The 13,058-nt window shown below is 64.5% G+C and overlaps 2 protein-coding genes across 2 annotated transcripts in view; both read left to right on the forward strand.

The window, feature by feature from the left end:
* LOC116797962 (erythroblast NAD(P)(+)--arginine ADP-ribosyltransferase-like) overlaps positions 1–13,058 on the forward strand; it is a 471,907-nt gene that overhangs the window by 90,465 nt on the left and 368,384 nt on the right. The gene's annotated exons all lie outside the window — the stretch shown is intronic.
* PLEC (plectin) overlaps positions 1–13,058 on the forward strand; it is an 80,694-nt gene that overhangs the window by 38,875 nt on the left and 28,761 nt on the right. The window contains exons 32-40 of the mRNA XM_032699162.1: positions 118–6,450; positions 6,646–6,745; positions 6,849–7,252; positions 7,340–7,465; positions 7,622–7,762; positions 7,881–7,947; positions 10,552–11,025; positions 12,161–12,237; positions 12,695–12,975. Of these exons, the coding sequence (XP_032555053.1) occupies positions 118–6,450; positions 6,646–6,745; positions 6,849–7,252; positions 7,340–7,465; positions 7,622–7,762; positions 7,881–7,947; positions 10,552–11,025; positions 12,161–12,237; positions 12,695–12,975 (8,003 nt within the window). The remainder of the gene's footprint in view (positions 1–117; positions 6,451–6,645; positions 6,746–6,848; positions 7,253–7,339; positions 7,466–7,621; positions 7,763–7,880; positions 7,948–10,551; positions 11,026–12,160; positions 12,238–12,694; positions 12,976–13,058) is intronic.

Consider the following 13,058-nt stretch of genomic DNA (forward strand, 5'->3'; position numbering starts at 1 on the left):
TGGGTGACTCTGTGTTCCCCGGTGCCACCCCTGCTGCCCATGCCCCATGCCCCCACCCTCAGTCCTCCCCACTGCCCTCCTGGGTGTCTGACCACACTGTCCTCTCTCCCACCCCAGATGCAGGTGGCCCAGCAGGCTCAGCTCCGTCAGGAGACACAGCTCCTCCAGCAGAGCTTCCTGACGGAGAAGGATGCCCTGCTGCAGAAGGAGAAGTTCATTGAGGAGGAGAAATCGAAGCTGGAGAAGCTCTTCAAGGACGAGGTGAACAAAGCCCAGAACCTGAAGGCGGAGCAGGAGAGGCAGCAGCAGGAGATGGAGCAGGAGAAGCAGCAGTTGAAAGCCATGTTGGACGAAGCCAAGAAGCATCAAAAAGAAGCTGAGGAAAATGTCCGGCACAAGCAGGAGGAGCTGCAGCAGCTGGAGAGGCAGCGGCAGCAGCAGGAGAAACTTTTGGAAGAGGAGAACAAGAAGCTGAGGGAGAGGCTTGAGCAGATGCAGGAGGAGTACAAGGCCGCCCTGGCCCAGAGACGGGAGATCATGATCCAGACGGACGACCTGCCCGGGGAGGCCGCGGTTACGACGACGCAGCTGCTGGACATCAAGGCTGTGCCCAACGGCCGGGACGCGATGGACGGCTTAGCGCAGAATGGGGAGCCGGAGTTTGCCTTCGACGGCATCCGGCAGAAGGTGTCGGCAGAGAAGCTGGCTGACGCCGGCATCCTGAGCAGAGAGAACCTGGACAAGTTGTCGAAGGGAGTTGTGAGTGTGGGCGAGCTCTCGCAGAGGGAGGACATCAAGAAGTACCTGCAGGGCAAGAGCAGCATCGCTGGCTTGCTGATCAAACCCACCAACCAGAAGATGAGCATCTACGAAGCCATGAAGAAGAAGCTGCTCAGCCCGGGCACAGCGCTGGTGCTCCTGGAGGCTCAGGCTGCCTCCGGCTTCATCATTGATCCCGTGCAGAACGTGAGGCTCTCGGTGAACGAGGCGGTGCGAGAGGGTGTGATTGGGCCAGAGCTGCACAACAAGATGCTGTCGGCTGAGAGGGCTGTCACTGGCTACAAGGATCCGTACACGGGCGACAAGATCTCCCTCTTCCAGGCCATGACGAAGGATCTCATCGTCAGGGACCACGGCATCCGCCTGCTCGAGGCCCAGATCGCCACCGGTGGCATCATCGACCCCGTGCACAGCCACCGCCTGCCCGTGGAAGCGGCCTACAAACGGGGCTACTTCGACGAGGAGATGAACCAGGTCCTGTCTGACCCCACTGATGACACCAAGGGCTTCTTCGATCCCAACACTCAGGAGAACCTCACCTACCTGCAGCTCATGGAGCGGTGCGTGACTGACCCGGACACGGGGCTGTGTCTCCTGCCACTCACTGACCAGGCAGCCAAAGCGAGGGAGCAGCTGGTCTACACTGACAAGGAAGCCAAGGACGTCTTCAAGAAGGCCACGGTGACGGCACCGTTTGGCAAGTTCCAAGGGAAGACGATGACCATCTGGGAGCTCATCAACTCTGAATACTTCACTGAGGACCAAAGGCGGGACCTGATCCAGCAGTACAGGACTGGCAAGATCACAGTGGAGAAGATCATCAAGATCATCATCACGGTTGTGGAGGAAAGCGAGAAAAAGAGCCAGATGTGCTTCGAGGGCCTGCGGGCGCCCGTGCCTGCTGCCGAACTGCTGGAAAGCAAGATCATCAACAAGGACCTCTACAACCAGCTGCACCAGGGCAAGAAATCCGTGAAAGATGTGGCGGAGATGGAGTCTGTGCGGCAGTACCTGAAGGGCACGGATGCCATCGCCGGTGTCCTGGTGGAGTCGACGGGCCAGAAGCTCACCTTCTATGAGGCCCTGAAGAGAAATCTGCTGAAGCCAGAGGTTGCCCTCTCCCTGCTGGAGGCACAAGCTGCCACCGGCTACATCATTGACCCCGTGGGGAACAAGCTGTTCTCTGTGGATGAGGCGGTGAAGGCTGAGGTAGTGGGGCCGGAGTTCCACGAGAAGCTGCTGTCGGCGGAGAAGGCGGTGACCGGCTACAAGGATCCCTACACAGGCCAGACGGTTTCCCTCTACCAAGCGCTCAAGAAGGGCCTCATCCCCAGTGACACCGGGCTGCGGCTGCTGGACGTCCAACTCGCCACTGGCGGCATCATCGACCCTGTCAACAGCCACCGGCTCCCACTCGAGATCGCCTACAAGCGCGGCTACTTCGACCCGGAGATAAACGAGGCTCTGACTGAGCTCCGAGATGACGCCAAGGCTTTCTACTGCCCCAACACCCAGGAACACCTCACCTACGCCCAGCTGCAGAAGAGCTGCCACCGTGATAAGCAGACTGGCCTCTGCCTGCTGCCCCTGTCCGACAAGGCCATCCAGTCGCAGCAGGAGGAGGTCTACACCGACAGCCAGGCCAAGGAGTGCTTCGACAAGACCACCATAGAGGTGCCGGTGGGCAGCATGAAGGGCCGGACGATGACCATCTGGGATCTGATCCACTCTGAGTACTTCACAGAGGAGCACAGGCGGGAGCTCCTCCGACAGTACAAAACCGGCAAGGTGACCATCGAGAAGATCATCAAGATCGTGATCACCATCATCGAGGAGGCGGAGACCAAAAAGCAGGAGAAGCTGACGTTCAGCGGTCTGCGGGCGCCGGTGCCGGCCAGTGAGCTGCTGGAGTCCCGCATCATCAGCAAAGCCCAGTACGAGCAGCTGAAGGAAGGCAAGAAGACGGTGAAGGACCTCTCTGAGACAGATGCAGTGAGGAGGTTCCTGCACGGCAGCGACTGCATTGCTGGCGTCTACGTGGAGGCCACCAAGGAGAAGCTGAACATCTATGAGGCCATGAAGAGGAACCTGCTGACGCCCGGCACCGCTGTGGTCCTCCTGGAGGCCCAGGCAGCCACTGGGTTCTTGATCGACCCCGTGAAGAACCGTAAACTGTACGTCAACGAGGCGGTGAAGGCTGGTGTTGTCGGGCCTGAGCTGCACGAGAAGCTGCTCTCAGCTGAGAAGGCTGTCACCGGCTACAAGGACCCCTACTCGGGCGACACCGTCTCGCTCTTCCAGGCCATGAAGAAAGGGCTGATCGTCAGGGACCACGGCATCCGCCTGCTCGAGGCCCAGATCGCCACCGGCGGCATCATCGACCCCGTGCACAGCCACCGCCTGCCCGTGGAGGTGGCCTACAAACGGGGCTACTTCGACCAGGAGATGAACCAGACCCTCTCCGACCCCACTGATGACACCAAGGGCTTCATTGATCCCAACACCCGTGAGAATCTCACCTACCTGCAGCTGAAGGAGAGGTGCATCGAGGATCCTGAGACGGGCCTGTACCTGCTGCCTCTGCGGGAGCCCGAGAAGCCGAAAGTGGTGGAGACCACCCAGGTTTACACAGAGGCAGAGACGCGGAAGGTGTTCGAGGAGACGCAGGTGGACATCCCCGTGGGCAGCCGGGCCGGCTCCTCCATGTCGCTGTGGGAGATCATGCACTCGGACCTGCTGCCCGAGGAGCAGCGGAAGCAGCTCATGGAGGAGTTCCAGTCAGGCCGCGTGTCCAAGGAGCGCATGATCATCATCATCATCGAGATCATCGAGAAGACTGAGATCATCCGGCAGCAGAACCTCATGTCCTACGACTACGTCCGGCGCCGCATCACGGCCGAGGAGCTCTACGAGGCCAAGATCATCTCTCAGGACATCTACAACATGCTGAAGCAGGGCTCCAAAACCTTCCGGGAGCTCCTGGAGGTGGAGACTGTCTGGAAGTACCTCTATGGGTCAGGCTGTGTGGCTGGCATCTACATCCCCTCCTCCAAGCAGACGCTCAGCGTCTACCAGGCGCTGAAGAAAGGACTGATCAACTCTGAAGTGGCCCGCTCCCTCCTGGAGGCCCAGGCAGCCACCGGTTTCATGATTGACCCCACGAAGAACGAGATGCTGACGGTCGACGAGGCAGTCAGGAAGGGCGTGGTGGGGCCTGAGATCCACGACCGGCTCCTGTCTGCAGAGAGAGCCGTGACCGGCTACAGAGATCCCTACAGCGAACAGAAGATTTCCCTCTTCCAGGCCATGAAGAAGGATCTCATTCCCAGCGAAGAAGCCCTCAAGCTCCTGGACGCCCAGATCGCCACCGGCGGCGTCATCGACCCACACCTGGGCTTCCACCTGCCCCTGGAGGTGGCCTACCAGCGGGGCTTCATCAACAAGGAGACGCACGACATGCTCTCGGAGCCCAGCGAGGTGCGCAGCTACGTGGACCCCTCCACGGACGAGAAGCTCAGCTACACGCAGCTGCTGAAGCGCTGCCGGAAGGACGAGAACTCCAGGCTCCTCCTGCTCCCGCTCTGCGACACGCGGAAACTCACCTTCCGGGGGCTGCGGAAGCAGATCACCGTGGAGGAGCTCGTCCGTTCACAGGTGATGGACGAAGCCACAGCCCAGCGCCTCCAAGAGGGCCTCACCTCCGTCGAGGAGGTCTCCAAGAACCTCAAGAAGTTCCTGGAGGGCACCAGCTGCATCGCTGGCGTCTTTGTGGACTCCACGAAGGAGCGTCTGTCCGTCTACCAGGCCATGAAGAAGGGGATCATCCGGCCCGGCACAGCCTTCGAGCTCCTGGAGGCGCAGGCGGCCACGGGCTACGTGATCGACCCCATCAAGGGCCTCAAGCTGACGGTGGAGGAAGCCGTGCGGATGGGCATCGTGGGCCCCGAGTTCAAGGACAAGCTGCTCTCTGCCGAGAGGGCCGTCACCGGCTACCGGGACCCCTACACTGGAAAGCTCATCTCCCTCTTCCAGGCCATGAAGAAGGGTCTGATCCTGAAGGACCACGGGATCCGCTTGCTGGAGGCGCAGATCGCCACGGGAGGCATCATTGACCCCGAGGAGAGCCACCGCCTGCCCGTGGAGGTGGCCTACAAGAGGGGCCTCTTTGACGAGGAGATGAATGAGATCCTGCTGGACCCCAGCGATGACACCAAGGGCTTCTTCGACCCCAACACGGAGGAGAACCTCACCTACCTGCAGCTCATGGAGCGGTGCATCACGGACCCAGAGACCAGCCTCTGCCTCCTGCCCCTGAAGGAGAAGAAGCGGGAGAGGAAGACTTCTTCCAAGTCCTCTGTCCGCAAGCGCCGGGTGGTGATTGTTGACCCGGAGACGGGCAAGGAGATGTCTGTCTACGAAGCCTATCGCAAGGGCCTCATCGACCACCAGACCTACCTGGAGCTGTCGGAGCAGGAGTGTGAGTGGGAAGAGATCACCACCTCGTCCTCCGACGGTGTGGTGAAGTCAATGATCATCGACAGGCGCTCGGGCCGCCAGTACGACATCGACGACGCCATCGGCAAGGGCCTGATTGACCAGTCAGCCCTGGACCAGTACCGCTCGGGCACCCTCTCCATCACCGAGTTTGCCGACATGCTCTCCGGCAACATGGGTGGCTTCCGGTCGCGGTCATCCTCAGTGGGATCCTCCTCCTCCTACACCGTCAGCCCGGCCCTGACACGGACCCAGATCTCCATGTGGACCGACCCGACCGAGGAGACCGGGCCGGTGGCGGGCATCCTGGACACAGACACTCTCGAGAAGGTGTCCATCACGGAGGCGATGCGCCGCAACCTGGTGGACAACATCACGGGGCAGCGGCTGCTGGAAGCCCAGGCCTGCACCGGGGGCATCATCGACCCCAGCACCGGTGACAAGTGCTCTGTCGCCGACGCGGTCAACAAGGGCCTGGTCGACAAGATCATGGTGGACCGCATCAACCTGGCGCAGAAGGCCTTCTACGGCTTCGAGGACCCGCGGACCAAGACGAAGATGTCGGCGGCGCAGGCGCTGAAGAAGGGCTGGCTGTACTACGAGGCCGGGCAGCGGTTCCTGGAGGTGCAGTACCTGACGGGGGGCCTGATTGAGCCCGACACCGCGGGCCGCGTGTCCCTGGACGAGGCGCTGCAGAAGGGCACCATCGACGCGCGCACCGCCCAGAAGCTGCGGGACGTCAACACCTACTCCAAGTACCTCACCTGCCCCAAGACCAAGCTCAAGATCTCCTACAAGGACGCCATGGACCGGAGTATGATCGAGGATGGGACCGGCCTGCGGCTGCTGGAGGCCTCCTCCCAGTCCAGCAAGGGCTACTACAGCCCCTACAACGTCAGCAGTGCCGGCTCCACCTCCGGATCCCGCTCGGGCTCCCGCACCGGCTCCCGCGCAGGCTCCCGGCGCGGCAGCTTCGATGCCACCAGCTCCGGCTTCTCTATGACCTTCTCTTCCTCATCCTACTCCTCCTCGAGCTTCGGGCGCAGATACGCCGGGGGTCCCCCGGGCGCTGTGGAGGCAGCTGCTCTAGCCCTTGCCCTCACCCTGGCTGCATCCGGGAGCTGTGGGCGGGAGGCGAGCGGGGAGCACCCCGGGGCGTGTGGGCCTCCGCTCCACGTGGCCTGAGACCCGCCAGCCCCCGAGGCGCTGCCTCACCCGCTCCGCATGTGGCAACGCTGCTGGCTAATCACTAGTATTTTTTTTAATTTTGAACCTCCACTCTTCTCCCAAAGCAGTGCCTCGAGTTTAACCAAAAAGACAAGACTAATAAATTAATATATGCGAATGTGCTGACAGTGTTTGTATATTAAGAGACGAGAGAAAACACACACTACCCTCCCTGCCCTGTGCCCTGGGAGCCGGACGCCGTTCCAGCCCCTGGCTGCGCAGACTCCGCTGCCGCTCGCACACGGTGCGGTCGAGCCGGACACCAGGAAAACAGTTCCCTGTTTGGATCTAACCACTTAGCACTCTTTTGTAATTAACCTGCCGGCTTCAACCCCCGCACCCCGAAGGAGGAGATGACCCTGGCCCCACGGTGCCCCACACTGCAGCCGGCGTGCTGGAGGAGGACATCGCGGGCTCCCCGGCACCAGACAGCCAGACACACCACGCCGGCCCCGGAGCTGCTGCCTGGACCCCTTCCACCCACCCTCAGCGTGGCGAGGAGGGGGCTCTGCGCCCGGCCCCCCAGCTGCCCCATCTCCCTGCCTTGGCCTCCCAGCACGTCCCTGCCACCGCACCGCGGAGCCGGTGCCCCGACCGTAAGTGCCGCCCCGGTGCCGCCCGGTGCTTCACGCGGGGGGACCTGCCTCCGCTCCGCCGCTTCGCCCACCGAGGGGCTTCGCTGCGCGCCTGCCTCCGCCAGCCCGCCCGCTCACCCGCCCTCCGGGACGCTCCCGCCGTGGCCGGCCGGTCTGTCTGTCTGTCTCTCCGTGTATCTGGGAAGTGCTTCCGCTCGAGGTTGATTTCCTCACACTAGTGTGGCTCCACGCCCCCTTGGCAGGTGTCTGCCAGAACCCACGCCCCAGCCCGGTTCCGCGTGGCTCCTGTGCCCAGAGCCCCCCTGGCCACGGGGACTTTCCTGACCCTCGTGAGGGGTGCGGGGGCCCCAGGACCCCCGGAGCATGGGGTGGGCCGTGGGATGCTGCAGCAGCCCGGAATGTGCTCTTGTTAGAAAGTGGCGAATTTCTGTAAAAGCAGCCTCCTCTTCCTTCCTCGCGGTAATTCCAACCCCCCCGTCCCTGGCTCTCCCTGTGCCTGCAGTAACACGCTCTCTCTCTGGCAGACGTCTCTTTCCAGTCCCACCAAAGATGTCCCGGTGCCGCTGGGTGAGCTCCTGAGCTGGGTCTCCGACGTCAGCAGGTCGTGGATGGGCTCGAGGGGAGCCCGGGAGGCTGCGGCTGCTCGGCGGCGCTCACCAGCACAGGTAACGCCGAGCTCCCCGCCCTGTCCCGGTCCCGCGGCACTGCCGGACGGGTCAGTGGCTTCATCTTGTGGGTCGTTCTCCCTGTCTCATCCCATCTTTTCTGTTCGCTTTGTTGTAGTGTGGCTGGATGTCCATCTCACCTCCCCTCATCGCCGCCACGGAGCCCGTCCCCTGCCCCGGGGCGGGTTGGACCACGCCTGAGGACGTGGGGACGTGCTCCCTCGCCCTTTGCACTTGCCAGAGTCCCCGGGCAGAGACCGGGGCTGCAGTGCCTGGGCAGCCAGTGGCCCGAGAGGCACCCATGGGGTCACCCCATCCCTCCTCGCCCTGCACACCCCCTCCTCCCCAGGGACGGCCTCCCGGCGCGGTGCTGGGCTCACCGCGGATCTCCATGGCATCTCCTTCTTCCCCCCTGCTCTCATCTACCACCTGTAAATCCAGTCATGTTACCCTTCGCCTCCGGTGTCGTTATTGCTCTCATTATCCCGTTTGGCTTTGCATGAGGCGCTGCTGCCCGCGGCTCAGGGATGCTTCCCACTCCCCGGGGCCCCCCGTGCCCCGACCATCACTCATCGGGGCATCGGGGGCCCATCGGTCACCCAAACAAGTGTTTTGGGGGCAAAACACTAAAATCCTGACCTATACATACTGCGAAGTGTCTGTAAAAGGAGCAGTGTGGACCCAGGGCTCCCCTGCAAGGGCAGTAAAGGAGAATCCTCTGAAACCAGCCGGCAGCTCTGCGTGGTCTGTTTGCCCCTCCAGCCTCGCCACCGTGGCTGTGGGCTCTGGGCTCCCGTTGCCTGCTGTGGCTCTGTGCCATGGGCTGCTGGTCGTGGTGGAATGTGCTGGGGCACAGTGGGTCTGACCGGCTCCTGGCACAGGTGCTTCACCCATGGGCTGGGCCTTGGTGTCCCCACGGTGCTGCCAGGCACAGAGCAGGGCCTCAGGGGTGTCCCCAGGGGTGTCCCCAGGGCTGTCCCCAGGGCTGTCCCGGGCTGGTGGCACGGCCGGCACTGCCAGGAGGTGAAGTGTGGGTGCAGCCCCAGGGCTGTCCCGGGCTGGTGGCACAGCCGGCACTGCCAGGAGGTGAAGTGTGGGTGCAGCCCCCAGCCAGCAGATCCCTGGTTTTGGGGAGTGAGCAGTGCTGGGACTGTGGGGGCTGTAGAGGCTTTCGAGGCTGAATCTTTCCCATGGGGACAAACCCATCCCTTCCAGCCCCGTCAGTGGGGCTCTGGGCATGGCAGGGACACTCTTCCCTGTGCCCATATGTGCCATTACCACTGCTAGTCCAGGGCTGTGCCTGCTGGTCCTGTGGCCTCTGCCCAGTGCAGGCTGTGCCATGGGCTCTCCCCTTTCGGGCAGCGAGGGGCTGTTGTGGGCAGATGGCAGCAGTTTGCTGTGAGGATGAGGGGCTGGAGGGGATCAGGGTGTGCTGGCCCAGCAGCCACTGACAGGGCAGCAGCGCTCGGGAGGGACAGCCCTGGCAAACCAGGAAAGTCAGTGCTGCTGCCAGCGCAGGTGTGGGCAGCTCAAGGGGTCTGTCCAGCCTGGTGAGCCAAGTGCCACCCTCTGCCCAGGCTGGGGCTCCCTGAGTGCGAGACTCATCCTGTGGCAGTGCCAGGAGCACCGGGCACCACGCTGGGAGGGCCGGAGCCGTCCGGGCCCTTGCGGGACCCCTGTGATGTCCAGGGGCTGGTGAGGTCTCACTGTGCCAGGAGCAGCTGGGCACGTCCACCCTGGCAGCAGCCCTGAGTGGGGAGGCCGGGCTGGCCAGGACAGATGGCAGCGGCTGGGAGGACGTTAATTGCATTGTCCGTCTGCAATTAACCACATCTGTCCCCGCCGGCAGCGGGACGTGGCCGTTGGGTGCAGCAGGGCCAGGGAGACTGAGGGGGTCGCAGGCTCAGGAGGGGTCCCCGGGCAGCAATGACGTTCCCTGGGGTGTCATGGGCTGCCCAGGGTCACACGGCACTTCACTGCCCCTCCAGGTATTCCCTGTGTCCCCCAGACCTTTCCTGCTCCCCCACACATCCCCTACTCCCCCCACCTTCCTGACCCTCCCCTCCTCCCCCCTCCCCAGCCGGTCACCTCTCTCAAAGCTCGTGAGGCCACCAAGAGCCCTCTTCTGGCCCAGGGCTAAGCCCCATGGCCCAGCCCCATGGCCCAGCCCCACATCACCACCTGACACTGGTGGGGTTCAGCTCTGGTCCCTAGTGAGAGACCCCCCTGCTCCTGGGCCCGACCATGGGACCTGTATCCACATGACAGAGGAGATCCCACCCCCTACATGCCCTTTCCCACCCCCCCTCGGCCCTGTGCCCCTGGCATGGGGACCCTCCCGGTGTGCCCGGGGTGGTGGGATCCTCCCACCTTGGCTGGCAAAGGGGCACAGGAGACGGGGACATCCCAAAACCTGGGCTATCTGCTCCCGGGTGCCGTGGGGTGAGCGAGCAACTCCCAACCCAGCACAGTGTCCTTTGGCCATGGACCCTCTCCATTGGCTCGTGCTGCTCCACGTCTCCATTGGCTCGTCCTGTCTGCCCCAAGACCTCCCCGTCCCTCCAAAAGCCCCTTCAGCACCACGTGCTGGGAGTGACCAGGCCAGTGTGTAACCAGGCCAAGCTTGTCACGATGGAAAACTCCATGACATTCCCAATTTTATGCCCGCTGCCGTGCGGCTCGGAGCTCACCCTCCCCGCCCCCCTCGAGCTAAACCATCCCTCAGCATTAACGCCGCGGGCCGTGGCGTGTGAGGCACCGAGTGCCGCCCTGCCCGTGGTGCCGATCAGCCCTGGAGGGGTCCCTCGCCCCCCGCACATCGGCCTTGGCCACCCGCCCGTCAGGGTGTGAGCGGCAGCACCGCCCCGTCCTGGCCGCGGTCCGGTGCGCGGGACCCGTGGCCGCCGTCCCAAGCGTGGCCGCGGAAGCCGTCCCGGCTGCCAGCTCCCTGTGCCACCGCCCCGGGCACTGCTGGCTCGGCCCCCGCCGCGCCGGGAACGCTCTGAACAGCTTCTCCACAAAGCCCGACCGGCCTCTCCCACGCCCCCCCCTCGCCGGGGCGCTGAACCTCCTCGCGGGCAGGGACCCCGAGACCCCCCCCGGCCGCGCCTCTGGGGCTCGGAGCCCGGGTGCGTTGGCCAAGGGCGGCTCTGCCTCGCGCAGGCACCGGCAATTCTGTGCCCCGTCGGGCTGTGCCGGGCTCACCGGCGTTGGCAGGGCCGGTGACGCGGTGGGGACAGCGGCGGTGCCGTGTGGGCAGCGCGGTACGGGGCCCTGCCTCCCTGCGCGGCTCTGTGGAGCTGCTGTCGGGCAGCTCCAGATCCGTTTGTTCCTGCCGCCTTGTCCCCGGGCGAACGGCGCAGCCCGCGGTGTCCGATGCCCGAGCCGGGGCTGGGGGCTGCTCCGGACCCACCCCCAGCGTGCCGGAGCAGGCACTTGCCGCGCTCAGCACCTCGGTGTCCCGGCGCCGGTTTGGGGTTCGGGGCTCCTCGTGGTCTTTTGGCCCGTCCTCAGGACCGGAGCGGCCGGTGCAGCCGTGTCTGGGACAGGCTAGCAGCGATCGCCGGGGCTTCGTCCTCGGCTCCATCCCCGCCAGCCTGGACTGAGCTTGGGCTGGAAGAGCGTTTCCCACTGCAGATGCTGTTGTCGTCTGCCCACCCGCGGCAGCGTCCTCCGGCTCCCCGGGTCCCTGTGCCCAGCCTCTTGCAGCAGGGCACCGCGGTCCTGCCCTGGGGTGAGGGCTCACCGCGGGGCACACGGGATGCTGCTGGTGGCTTGGCCAGCTGGCGGGGGAGCACCGGTGCCACTGCCGAGGGCGGGTGGCCACACTGAGGGCGTGTCGGGCGGGGGGCCCCGGCCGTGGCTGACGGGTCAGTCGTGAATGCACAGTCCCGGAGCGCCTCCGACGGGACCGAGCCCTGCCGGCACTCCGAGCACGCGGGACTGCTGCGGCACCGGCACTTGGCACCTGCCTAATGCCGCTTCCCCTCATTCCAGGAATTCCCTACTGCTCCTGCGGGGGTCCCTGACCAGACCCTGCCCGCGGCTCCTTCCGCAGCAGCCGCATCCAACACACCCCCAGTCTGAGGGTGACTGTGTCCCGTTTCCCTCCTGGGGTCCCCAGAGGCATCTCTCCCTCGTTATGCTCGGCCAGGTGACCTGGCTTAATTAATCACCAGGGTTAACGACCAGTTAATTGCAAGGCTCCCTACGCTCTCGGGAGCAGCATCGCCCTCAGCCTTGGGAGCGGGTGCGGTGGGATTCCTCCCGCCAGCCCCACTCTCCGCAGGGGCGAGGAGCAGCCGCTGCCTGTTCGTGCCCGGTCCCTGTACCCGTGCCGGGACGTTGCTGGGTTTTAGATCTCGGTGTTTGCCCGGTGTCTCATCCCACATGTTGCAGCAAAGCGACCGTGCTCGCAGCACCGGAGCCGGCAGTGGCTGGTGTGGGTGTCAGTGCAGCGGATTTTCCATGGATCCGTTTGTGGCAGATCAGTTTTCCATTGTTCAGTTTGCCGTGGGTCACTTTGCCGTGGCTTGGTTTGGGCTCAGCCAGGGGCCGGACCGTTGGCTCTGCAGTGCACAGAGCAGGTGTAGGGACACTGGGGGCCAGACGGAGCCCAAGGGGTGTCAGAGTGAGATCTGGGAGTGACCCCGGGTGAAAAAGGGTCGGGAATTTGGGGAGCGCTGCAGGAACGCGGAGGAGCCGGAGCAGAGCCAAACCCCGCAGGTACCGGTGGCGGCTGGAGCAAGGACAGACGTCGGAGGTCTCGGACAGGGGAGCTCTGACCGGGCTGGTGAGGACGGGCCGTCCCTGGGGAAACACAGCGACACTCCAAGACCTCCGCAGTGGTGTTCCAGGGGGGAAGGCTGTGGAGCCCCGTCCTCTGCCGAGTCCTGGTGTCCCGTCCCCACCGTCCCTCTGCTCTCCCCGCAGATGCACCGCACTGCGAGGGACACCGGGCTCGCCGGGGAGAGCGTGGAGGGGTCATCAGCGGATGGGGAGGAGATGGAGAGGTACGGGCACCACCGGGCACCGCCGAACACGTCGTGTCGGGGCCTGCGAGTGTGCCTGCCTGTCTACACCGTGGTGGGGGAGCTGGGGGGAACCCGCAACGCCTTGGGGGTCTGGGTCGGCACCGGGGTGGGGAGGGCGCGGTTCGGCTTTGCCGGGGAGAGCAGGGTGGGAACGGACACAGCCGGGACGCCCTTGGCAGGGTCTGCTGTGAGTGCGCGGCGAGGCCGGGGCTCGGCGTGGTGTGGGCAGGGGGGGACAGCAGCCACGTCCCCCACTCTGTATT

Source organism: Chiroxiphia lanceolata, chromosome 1 (assembly GCF_009829145.1).
Source record: "Chiroxiphia lanceolata isolate bChiLan1 chromosome 1, bChiLan1.pri, whole genome shotgun sequence".
Taxonomy (NCBI): Eukaryota; Metazoa; Chordata; class Aves; order Passeriformes; family Pipridae; genus Chiroxiphia; species Chiroxiphia lanceolata.